Source organism: Chelonia mydas, chromosome 1 (assembly GCF_015237465.2).
Source record: "Chelonia mydas isolate rCheMyd1 chromosome 1, rCheMyd1.pri.v2, whole genome shotgun sequence".
Taxonomy (NCBI): domain Eukaryota; kingdom Metazoa; phylum Chordata; order Testudines; family Cheloniidae; genus Chelonia; species Chelonia mydas.
The window spans coordinates 28,164,116-28,176,310 of NC_057849.1; the positions used below are offsets into that span (position 1 = coordinate 28,164,116).

The window sequence follows — 12,195 nt, forward strand, 5'->3', positions numbered from 1 at the left end:
GCCCAATCCTACAAATACTTAGAGAGAATAATTTTAGTTCATACAAGAAATGCTACTGTATTCAATGACTATTCAAATGAGTATACTAACATCATGTTTCCAATACTGGGCTTACATATATCAGAATTTATATGACACGCAATACACCTAGAAAAGTCATCCAAAGATGGTGACAAAGTTCATAAAAATATTTAACGAGCTTAAAATTTTCTCAGAAAATAGACTGAGGAATTGATCCTGCAAGCTGCTCCACACAGTGGACTACTGAAAGTGCACAGAAATCCACTGACTTACAGAGGTCTGCCTATAAGCCATTTACAGGATCAGACTCTTAAATCTACTGCAGTGGCAGTTTATTGTACCTAACCAGCAAATTGCACAACATACTGTAGTTATTTCATCACAGTAAAATATACTTACTTGCTAAAACCAAAATTGACTGACTGGTCACTCAAAATTTCAAATTGTACAGGATGATCACCCATGCAATATTTTCTTAATAATTCAACGCAGGTGTGTAATGTTTTTCTGGAGGGTTTATTTTCATGAAAAAGATCCCCACCTAATAAAATAAAATCCACCTGCACAAATCAAGAGCTTTGTTATAGTCAAATGGTATTCTGTATTATCTTAAAAGCAATTCCCTACATGCTCTTATAAAAGATTAATTTTATGTTGAAGTGTATGGAATTTCTTACCAGACCTTCAATGTTAACACCATATTTTTAGATTGTAAAACAAGTAAAACCTAAAATGCTTATAGTTAAATTAATCTAACCTTAATATTTCAGTGTCTAACAATGATTCAGAAAAACTAAAAGACAATTTTAATTTACAAAACCCAAAACCACAACAACAACAAAAGCATACAACACTTTGCAAAGCAGCACCTCAGAATTCTTAAAATCAATGACAAGGAAGGAGCCAAAAACAGGAGTTCCACCCCAGTTTTTTCAAACTGAATTTACTAAAGTAAATGTTTAAGTATTTCACAGAGGAGAAGCTGGAAATTTATTGTCTCTAGCCCTAGGAAATCATTATTAATTCACTTTGCATTAATTTGATAAGGATGCCCAACCAATCTGAATTTCTGAATTCATGTTAAATGAATGGATATTCACCAAAAAAAAATAAAAACTCAGCCAGGATTACAAATATACCATTGGATCTATTTAGGAATTATTATGCTCATAAGAATAGAGGGTAACGTTTTCAAAAGTGCTTAAGTGACCTGGAAGCCTAACTCCCATTTTAAGAGGCACCAAAGCCTAAATTCCATTGACATTTAATCCTGCAATGAGCGCCTCTGCAAACAACCTCCACTGAAACCAATGTGGGTCTGTCTTCATGGAGCTCATTCTAGTATCAGGTACTCAATTTCCAAAATAAATGATTCATTCCTACCAGAGTCCCTGAAAAGAAAACTGTCCAGTACTTCCATTATTACATTTAAAGTACCATATTAGCTGCTAAGACCTGAACATCAGCTACATTTCTACTCTCGCTCAAACTCCTCTTTAGATTGAGCAACCTTCTTATAACAACTTCAAAACAAGGGCTGCAATCTTGCAATCTTCAAGGGGTCCACAAGATCCAGATACAGGATTGGGGCCAACCTTCCTAATATTTTCCAGAAAGCATCCGAAGTCCGTCTCAGAACCTTATTTTCCAAAAGACGTAAGACTGCTTACTTCTTTTTGTTGAGCATGTCTCAAAATTTCATCAAAAGTTACAAACGTATCATTTCCACGCACAGGATCCTTCTCCAAGTACCCAAGGTGAATGTCAGTAGCAATCAGAATTTTGAAGGTATCTTCTTCACCCCTAAATTGAATTAAAAAAATAAAAATAGAAAACTGTACTATGAATTCAGCTATTTCCACAGCCTTTCGTACAATAAACTGTTTTGCCAAAAATCACTGAATGCACAGTTTGGCACAGAAAACATTGTATTTTGTAGACTTAACAGCACACCATCAACTTAAAAATCAAGTCTGTCTCAAAATGTTTAACCTACTTCTGTTTCAAACACCATCTAAAATTATGGTAAATGAAAGAGGTTATGGACTAGATCCCACAAATGGATCCGTGCAGGGTTGCACCCATGTGGATCCCTTTGAAGGATCTTCTAATCCTAAAGAAAAAAAAATTTTAGTCATAAAACCACAAATATTGGCTGAGAGAAACGGGCACATCAACTACTTGAAACTATATTTAATTCATTTTTAAAAAAAACTGAATAGTTTGCCAGTTGTCTATTTCCTTTCAAATGGAACAGAAACATATGCAATGCTTGCATAGGGAGGTTATGGGCCTGAAAAAAACAGGAGTTTACCCTGAGTTGATGCGACTCATCTCTGCGCTCACAATGGCTCCAGGTGGATAGGACTCCTCACTCAGCAGTTCTGGACAGAGCCTGATGGGTCAGTACAGGGCAGAAAATTCAGTTCTAGCTTAGAATACACGGTATAGTGTCTAAATGACATGAATACAAATGGTTTACAATTAAGCGCATAATAAACTGAACTCATGCCACCTATCCAGTTTTGCACTGATAGTTGTGCTGCTACTTTTTTTAAAATACAAAAAAATCACAGGTATTTAAGAAAATGACACTTTTTTGGTTACTGATTTCATTGCTGCACAATGTAATCAAGTATTTATATGGGGCAAAACCGAACCTCTATTCCTGCCCCTTGCACACCAGAATGGCATTGCGACGGTACAGAGCACGGAAGCTGCCCCAGAAACAGGGCTTTGGAAGAGCGATCCTTCGCCATTTAAGTAACGATGCGGCACCTGAACAGCAATGAGACAGGACTCCCTTAATCAGCAGGCGTCCAAACTTCCCCACGCCTAGGGGGCCACGCTGCCAGGCTGCCTGCGAGCAAGCGCGCCTTGGAGCAGACAGAAGCACGGCCCACAGCAAGCGTGGGCGCCGGCGATGCTGCATCTTGAGCTCAGGGGCTGAGATACGGCCCATGGACCAGAGCTGCCAGGAAAGGAGGGGGCAGCCAGTCCAGCCCACTCAAGAGGGAGCGCCGCACGCTGGGGATCCAGGTGCTCGTGCGACCCGCTGCCGAGCGTTACAGCCCCCCTGTGCCGACCCCCGGAGAGCTGCTGCTCCAGCCCCAGCAAGGGGGCCCCTGCGCTCTGGCGGCCCCCGTTCCACCCCGCCACGTGACGCAAGCGGGCGGCTCTCCCGCCGGCCCGTCAGGCCCAAGCTCCACAGCCGCCGCGGGCTGCCCCGAGGCCCCGCCCGCCTGCCCCGAGCCCGGCCGGCACCAGCGCCCCGGGGAAGCTGCTGTCCCCGCTCTGCCCTCTCTCAGCCCCGCCTCGCCGCGCGCTCCGCACCCGCCAGCTCTACGGCGTCAGCAGCGCGGGCCGCGCCGCGCCGCGCTTTCAGTTTCCATAGCGCTGAAGGGGCGGGGATAGACGGAGTCGTGTGCTCTCGCGATAGCTGCCCACCCGCTCCCGCCTTACCCGTGCCTCCTCGAGACCGGGGCAAGGCAAGGGACGCAATTGGTCAGACTGGAACCAATCACAGGCAGCGCCACGGCCACTTCCGGGAGCAGCTGCGGACCGGAAGTGGTATGCTGGGTTCCGTTTGTGTGCTTTCATACGGAGCGGGAGCGCGACTGAGGTGGGTGCTACTGTCGCCAGCCGGCTCCGCCCGTGGAGAACGTGAGGCTGGGCAGGTATTTTTTGTCCCTGGAGCCGCTCAGGGCGGGACCCAGTCACAGCTCGGAAGCTCAGCAGCGCCCGGGTGGATCGGTGCCGGTGCCTGGCTGGGTGCCTTCCTTAGCAGGAGCGCCCAGTGCTACCAGAATTCAGTGGCGCAAGTGGTGAAGTAAGTGGCACTCGTTCCCTGGCATCAGTATTGCACCTGCTGCCCCGGGAGACTGCTAGGGGGAGTCTGGAGGTCTTGGCTGTGGGGTGGCACGTGAACCTGAGCTCTTGGTTATTCTAGGTCATTACAGATCTCATGGCAATGTGAATGCCATAAGGAGTATTGTGAATCTCAGACCTGGCTAGAGTCCAGCTCCGGTTGCCAGTCACCTGAGACGTGTTTTGCATCCTTAGAAAAAGCTGGGATGAGGAACAAGAGTAAGTTGTTTGGGGAAGTGGTATTAGACCAGTTACCCTGCTGAGTACAATGCTAACTAGCTCGTCTGCTGTGCACCAGCTGCATCCTGGGAGCAGGAGCCAGAAGGGACAGGTGGGCTCAGGGAATAGGCAGAGGAAATGGACAAAAGGAAGCTGGCAACAGTGGGCAGGAGGCTGATCATGGCTTCCATCCCTTCTCTTTGAATTTTAAAGATGGATAAACTCATTCTTGGATGGGAGCAGGATGGATTAAATTGAGAGCATGCTTTTGAGGATTGCATGCTCAGACAGTTCCTACAGTTTCACTGACAGAGAAAAATCCTGTCTAGCTCAGTACAGGATTGCCTTTCTGCTCCAGTCATGGGTTTCTCTCCTAGCAGTGGTGCTTTACAGAGGAAATGCCCAGTGTTCTCCTTTTTTCTCACCTCATCTGCACCCTGAAGCTATCCCAGGCTTTTGGATGAAATGTATACACAAGTCATTATTGTTACAACTCAAAAGTAAAACAGAAGCAAAAATTAATGTTGAAAATAGACATAAAATTTCTAAACACTGTTAACCATTTGGCTGCTGTAGGGTATTCCAAACACATTATGCAAAATGCACATTCAGTGTTGCTCCATATACTTTTGCAGATGTCATAATTACTGCGTACAAGCACTCTATTTCTGTGGGGGGTTGATAGCAAATATGTTAACTGCAGCTAACACAGTTCCTGTTTACATAGCCAGTTTGGTAAACGTACATAAAACTGGAATTCTTAAAATTGATTCTTGAAAATTTTCACAGTGTTGCTGCTGTTAGCACATCCCTTGTTTTAGTTTTTGTTGATGATTTATGTCTGTGTATTTGGCAGGAGGTAATGATGAATGACTCAGAAAAGAGGCAAGACAGCGCAAGAAGAAAAATATTTAACTCTGTACGTTTGACATTTACAGATGCTAACTAAAAATGAATGAAAGCAGAAAATCAAATGAGAAAAGTGCTGACAATAGAGAAGATGACAGAGAGGAGTTACTGGAATTTACTGAGAACTTTAACCAACTTGAATTGTTGGAAACACACAGACATCTAATTCCTATAGGAACTCAGAGTCTTTGGTCAGGAGAGTCTGATGAGGAAGATGAAGAAGAGGAAAAAAGTGAGGAGTGGTACCAAATGCAAGAAAAAAAAATGGAGAACAATCCAGAAAAACTGCTGCTTTGGGCAGCTGAAAAAAATCGGGTAAGAAGGAGGTTTATCCACTATATATTTTTTTGACTGTATTACCTTAAATTGGTATCTACGCAGATTATGCTTAAAAAACAAAAATCTAGCCATAATTGTTATACTTTTGCAAAGCATACTGGGAGCCCAGCTAATTGGACATAGAATATTTGGGGCCAGGTCCTGCAAGTTAATTCACAGGGGTGGCCTTCCTTTCAAGTCAGCAAGTCTCCAAATAACTTCAGGTGTCTCTCCATGCAGCTCAGCTTGCAGGATCAAGGCCTTGATTTGTACCAAGAGCTCAAATACTAACACTAATCTGAAAATATTGTTAACTGAAAGAGCATTCTGGGTATTTTAATACAAATTATGAGCCCAGCAGGTACGCTCTTAATCCTAACGTATTGCTTTAATGCATGTCATATTAAAATAAAGTACATTAATTTTGAATGGTGATATGAGGTCCATCTCTTGCAAATGATCTGTTCACCCTGTGTCAACTGAAGCTGGTTAACTACTTCCAATAAATTGGAGAATAATTTTTTGAGGGATTTTGTCATTGTGTGTGTGTCCATTAACAAACAGTATTCCACCAACTGTAAAGTTGGTTAAATACAGCCAGAAGTAACTTTGTATACTGAAGTTTATAAGAAGCATATAGTTATCTTGTGGCAGAGTTCTACAGGTTATGATTGTGGCCAAGAGTTTAGTAGGATTCAATGAAAGATTGATTTGAATCCAGCTATATAGATAAGACCATCAAGAGTTCTCTGTAGAGGATAACTCTTTAAAATAAGGAATCTAACATCTTGTGCTTTAGGACATAAACTAAGCACTACATGAAGGGAGGCATGTTATTCCATAATGCAAGTTATGGGGCAAGTTATTCCATAATTGGAAACGGGGTTGCTTGAAGTCAGTGGGACTGAAGCAAATACCTTTAAGCACATGCTTTCCTGAACTGGGGCCAGAAGCAGGATTCTGTACTAAGTAGACTACTGGTCTGATCCAGTGGGACAGTTCCTGTTTATCCATAAGATTAAAACAAACCAAAAAATTCTTGTTTCAAACATGGTTTTCCCCCCTCCCCCCCCCCCCGTCAAAACTATGTTTTATATATATATACAGAAGATGAACTGAGTTTTGACTGAAGGGGAAGATAGTTACTTGTGACAGAAACATTCCCGTTAAGTGGTACTTTATCCTATATGCACTAAAATCAACAGACTATAAATTGACCTTATTTAATTACACTTGTTGCATAAACTGCTGTCTAAAAGTACAGAGTTTGTGTGTGTGTGTGTGTATGCATGCACCAGTGTGTTCATGTCTGGTCTCCAAAAGAAATGGCAACAGTAAAATAACTGGTGGTATTTTAAAATTGTGTACAAGCTTCTTCCTGAGACCAATATTATAAACTTCCTTTGACTGCATGCCAGGCTGGCTCTAGATTGTAGAAATAAAAGCAGTGCATCTCATGGGGTGAGGGTTATATTAAGCTGTCTGTCTTTCTTACACAGCTTAGTACAGTGCACAAGCTCCTTTCTCAAAAGCTAGCTCCTGTTAATGTCCAAGACGAAGATCAGTACACTCCCCTCCATCGAGCTGCCTACAGTGGACATTTAGATGTTGTGCGTGAATTGATTGCCCAAGGTGCAGATGTCCGTGCAGTGACAGTGGATGGCTGGACGCCTCTACATAGTGCATGTAAGTGGAACAATACAAAGGTGGCTTCGTTTTTACTTCAGCATGGTGCAGATATCAATGCTCAGACAAATGGATTGCTGACACCATTGCATCTTGCTGCAGGAAACAGAGGGAGTAAAGAAACACTTGAATTGCTGCTGATGAATCGTTACCTGAAACCAAACCTAAAAAATAACTTGGATGAAACTGCATTTGATATTGCTAGAAGAACTGACATATATCACTACCTGTTTGAAATTGTAGAAAATTGCACAAATTCTGTGCCAGATTCTTAAAAATTCTCATTATTTAAACTTTTGAATGTGAATTTCACTTACTTACTCTTTGTAACACGGCATTCTTTATACTTGCACCTAAAACTAATGGTTTCTCCCCACTTCTCAGAAAAGATTTAATGGGCGATGTTGTAGAAGGGGAGGTCTCATGATTAAGATTTCATTATTTTTGCAAAATAAATGACCATATACTTACTCAGACATATTATCACTTATATACAATGGGACTTGAGGTGTTCTGCAGAATAAAGCTTTGGTAAATTTAGTAATTTGCAGTGGGTCTCTGCTTAATCAGTGCAAATTAGCGAGGATCTACTGTAATTAAAGTCCAAAACACTAATCTCAAGTCAAGGAGAGAACTGGAACATTAACCGTTAAGTAAGCTAGCAGGTTATGCACAAATTGGTAGTTACTGTTTGTTTTAAACTTTGAAACACTTGTTTTAACGTCTTAAAAACTGCATGAAAATGCCGACTGAATATAACTTATACAGGGGACACTCAAAATATATAGTTACCTTATTTTGAAATAAAATACTTAACACTAAATATTGCTTATGTTATGGATCTTTGTTGAAGGCCTAATAATCAATGAAATTGTCTGTTCATAGACCAAGAGCATTATTCCTGTAGTGTTAAAAGCACTTCCAGTTTAGTTTTATTGATACTTCCATATGGAGATGACTGTCATTAAGGGTACTGTTTACACTCTCCTTCAAAATTAGTTAAGGAATAATGGTTAAATGCATCCAAATACACACTTGTCTACAAGTTGAAGCATGTCAAGATAAACAAAACGCTGTTGTGTCTGACTTGGTTGGAACATTTTGCAATACACTACTAAAGTCCCTTCTGCATCTGATCCATGCTGAAGTCTTGTACAGTTCATTCTAACACAGGAGTCAGGACATCATTGTAGTTCCATACATTTCATTTTGTGTTTTTTCTCAGATAGTCTCTCTAACTTTTGGACAGCTCCCTGAGTTTACTTCTATATTTGATCCCCTTTTTAACTGACAAGTGACCAGTATTGTCAAATATCAATATTCAGAGCACTCAAATATCATGAGGCAGGCACAAAAAAACATGAGATTGGATTAAAAATCATGTGATTTTAAAAATAATGCCTCTTGAGTTCTCACTGTTTATCTTCTGGCTTTTGAACCTTTTGAGGTGCACTTGAGTGGCATTGGTAAGCTTTTCTCTGCAACCATGAGAGCTAGACACTTACTTTCAGCTTTTAGTTTAAAGTAGATTCTCATGTATTCACATGAGCCCAGGAGCTAGAGCTTTAAGACATACACCGAACATGATGAGACTCATAATGAAATCACAAGCATTGGCAACACTGGATAGTCTTTAACTCCAGCATTTTCTCCTTTTGCCAACACCTTCCTCTCCAAACAGCTCAGGCCCAGATCCACAAAGGGAATTGCAGTGCTCAGCTTTGCCTTTTAGGTGCCTAGAAAATCACAGGAACAACACGATGAGCCACAAAGCCTAAGTTAGGTACCTAAATAGTGACTGGGAAGAGACAGGCTCCCTAGCATGTGATCCACAAAAAGTCAGTGTACTGGCTGGGGAGCCAGGTAAGCTAGCCAATGGGAGACTTGGATGAGAGGGGTGTGTCCTAAGCCCCACCTCCTCACAGAAATAGGCACATAACTTTGGGCTGCAGGGACACAAGGCCCACAACTAGGAACCCATCTCCTGCAGTCAGGTGGCTTAGGTGCCTAACTCATTTATTGTGAGAATGAGTAAGGTGCCTGTCTCACTCTACACAAAATGACCAGCGCAGGAGGTTAGTTCAGTGGTTAGAGCATGCACCTGGGATGCAGGAGGGTCATTGGAGGAGAGGGACTGGACCCTGGGTCTTCTAACCACCAGGCTACAGAGTCTTTCTCTCTCTGGACCAATGATTCTTTAAATATTTATACACACCAGAAGAGCTTCAACAAGAAAGACTAAGGGAGCTCCACCTCACAACATTCTGTATCTCAGTGGTTAAAGCACTCTCCTGAGAGAGTGTTCACATCTTCTCCCCCAGTCAGGCAGTCTTAGTAAACCTGCTCTCTTTCAACAATAGATTCAGCCCTTCTGAAAGCAAGCAAAAGTTTCATGACTGAAGTAGAGTTGCACCTCCTGTCCCCAGTACTTAGGTTGGGAAAAATGCACATATAGAACTTGTCAATGTTGCAATTCACTTTGAAAAATGAACATATCTGGATTATTAACTAGCTACAATAGTATACTTTTTCAAACCTGAGTTATTTTTCCTGGAGTGTGAAAAGAAGGGTGTGTATCACTTTGATTTATCAACAGCAGGTGTTAAAGTACATTATATTTGAAGCAAAAATCATTGCTATCTGTGTACGTTTATGACTTTTCAAGGAATTGTACAGCATGTTTCTGTTGTGAAAAACAACTGCTTTGGTCAGGGAGCTGCGTTCAAATCAATGGTGGTGGTGAAGATAATGGTATATTTTCAGCAATGCCATCAGCCCAGAAGGTGCCCCACTGGATAGCGCATTTGATTGGAAGTCAGGAGACCTTAATTTTGTTCCCAGTTTTGCTAGTTGCTTTCTGTGTAGACGCTTCACCTCTCTGTACTTTGGAGACTTGCCTTCCTTTGTAAAGTAGTTTGAGATGAAAAGTATTACATAAGTAGTATTACTCAGCACTTCTATTATAATGTACAGAACTGCAACTGAAAAGTGAAATTTCAAAGTACAATCCTGGTTTTTAATCATCACATCGTTTGTAAATTCTGTTTGTAGCCTGTCTGCAGAAAGTGAATGAAACCCTTGAGTCCAAACTACACCAGTATCACACAGACATGCAAACATAACAGTAACATGGGTCTTGTCTATATTTTCATTTTTAGTGGTGTTTTAACACTTTTGTTAATATGATTGTAAATGCTAGATGCTGAATGAACATTTGTTCCAGGACACAGACATATGCTGCTAATCAAGCTTAACTCAAAGCCTAGGCTAGGGTTTACACTAGAATTTACAAATGTGTTAGCACAGGGTAACATGTTAAAACACAACTAAAAATGACAAGCATAGACAAGCCTGGGTTTTCAAAATCATCATTCCCTATATATGACTCAAAAAGAAAAGGAGTACTTGTGGCACCTTAGAGACTAACCAATTTATTTGAGCATGAGCTTTCGTGAGCTACAGCTCACTTCATCGGATGCATACTGTGGAAACTGCAGAAGACATTATATACACAGAGACCATGAAACAATACCTCCTCCCACCCCACTCTCCGGCTGGTAATAGCTTATCTAAAGTGATCATCAAGTTGGGCCATTTCCAGCACAAATCCAAATCCAAAATTTGTGCTGGAAATGGAGGAAATGGAAATGGAGGAGGTATTGTTTCATGGTGTCTGTGTATATAATGTCTTCTGCGATTTCCACAGTATGCATCCGATGAAGTGAGCTGTAGCTCACGAAAGCTCATGCTCAAATAAATTGGTTAGTCTCTAAGGTGCCACAAGTCCTCCTTTTCTTTTTGCGAATACAGACTAACACGGCTGTTACTCTGAAATTTTCTACCAGACCAGCATCAGATCATCAATCTTTGCAACCCTACCTCCATCTAGTGGCGTTCTCTATGTCCTGCAATAAATACCAACTTTTTTTTTCTCAAATCTAGAAAAAATAAAACATCAGCTAAACAAGAGGCAAAGCTCTGTGCTTTATTTTTATGAATGGAATACATTTCAAGATGTTTAATCTTATACAGTTTGCAAACTTAATTATTATTAAAATCAGACATTCTTCCTACACTATAAATCTACAACAGCCAACGTATCTAGCAGCATTTTTCTTTGTTACTGTGATGTATTTTCTGTAGGTCCTCTCCTTTAAATAGCTCTGCTTCTAAAAGGCCTAACACTGGCACCATGTAGAAATATGGCAAAGGAAAGGTTAATTAGTGCAATGTGCACATTCCATGTCCAATATACTGACTTGCACAAACCTTTCAGATACAATAACAGTTAAAAACCCAGCCCCACTTTTAATTATAGTGGCCACAGGCAGTTTACAAGGTTGCAAAGAATTATTACATAGTTTGCCATAGGCCACAGAAACTGGATGTTCCTAGCCTTGAGCTAGAACCAATTCTAGCAATAGGACAAACAGTGCAATCTGGTAAAAAAGGCAGTTTACCCAACTACCTTTACCTGGCCTATAAAACGTGTGGAAGACCCAAAAGGTGGGGCAACAAAGGAGGAGGTGTGTGTTTATTTAATTAATTGATTTTACCCAAAATATTATTTCTTTAGCTTGTGATAGAGCCTCAAATGTGCTAGGGACTTTCCAAAGGCACGGGAAGACCCAATCCCTGCCCTGAAGCATGTGCAGTCTCAAATGGGGGGTCGTGACCCCTAACCCTCAGTTATTACAAGGGGAGTTGCCAGCTGTCAGCCTCTACCCCAAACCCCGCTTTGCCTCCAGCATTTATAATGGCATTAGATATATAAAAGCGTGTTTTTAATTTCGGGGGGGGGCACACTCAGAGGCTTGCTATGTGAAAGGGGTCACCAGTACAAAAGTTTGAGAACCACTGGTCTAAACAGCCAAAGGAAGAGGATGGAGCTGGAGTTTCCCATAGCTTCTGCTGCCTCAGTCGCTATTTCAGGCGGCCAGGGGCCGGGCGAGGCAGGGGAGCAGGCTTCAGGACTCACTCGGTTTACCACTGGGCGCCGCTCCCCTACCTCAGGCAGGGCCTGGGGCGGGCAGGCGATGCTTGCAGCAGCCCCGCTTTGAGTGACCCTGGGACGAAACGTGCGAGCTACCGCCGGAGCCGGGCGGCTTATCGAGCCGCCCTAACAGCCAGCGAGGGGAGAGCGGCGCCCGCGCAGGGCCAGGAACTCCCTGAGCC

At 42.1% G+C, this 12,195-nt stretch overlaps 2 protein-coding genes across 15 annotated transcripts in view; one reads left to right on the forward strand and one right to left on the reverse strand.

The window, feature by feature from the left end:
- Positions 1-3,489, reverse strand: part of MRE11 (MRE11 homolog, double strand break repair nuclease) — a 53,884-nt gene extending 50,395 nt beyond the window's left edge. For 4 of the 10 annotated variants that reach the window (XM_037889688.2, XM_037889683.2, XM_037889679.2 and 1 more), the window contains exons 1-4: positions 3,355-3,489; positions 2,336-2,416; positions 1,692-1,824; positions 421-581 (exon numbers count right to left, since the gene is read on the reverse strand). In XM_037889688.2, coding sequence (XP_037745616.1) covers positions 421-581; positions 1,692-1,824; positions 2,336-2,355 — 314 coding nt within the window. In that variant the 5' untranslated portion in view covers positions 2,356-2,416; positions 3,355-3,489. Of the gene's footprint in view, positions 1-420; positions 582-1,691; positions 1,825-2,335; positions 2,476-2,681; positions 3,297-3,354 lie in introns of those variants that run through there. The other 6 variants (XM_043529013.1, XM_037889674.2, XM_043529044.1 and 3 more) reach the window with 6 other exon arrangements.
- A 6-nt stretch (positions 3,490-3,495) lies between these two features.
- On the forward strand, positions 3,496-7,843 carry ANKRD49 (ankyrin repeat domain 49). Of its 5 annotated transcripts, none has more exons than XM_027821842.3 (3): positions 3,496-3,643; positions 5,046-5,331; positions 6,834-7,843. In XM_027821842.3, the coding sequence occupies exons 2-3, from the start codon at positions 5,059-5,061 to the stop codon at positions 7,293-7,295; spliced, it is 735 nt and encodes a 244-aa protein (XP_027677643.1). In that variant the 5' UTR covers positions 3,496-3,643; positions 5,046-5,058; the 3' UTR covers positions 7,296-7,843. The 5 variants fall into 5 exon arrangements, with proteins under 5 accessions (XP_027677643.1, XP_027677647.1, XP_027677645.1 ...); XM_027821846.3 differs by having other exon boundaries at positions 3,551-3,698; XM_027821844.3 differs by having other exon boundaries at positions 3,576-3,643; positions 4,964-5,331.
- The last annotated feature ends 4,352 nt before the right edge of the window (positions 7,844-12,195 follow it).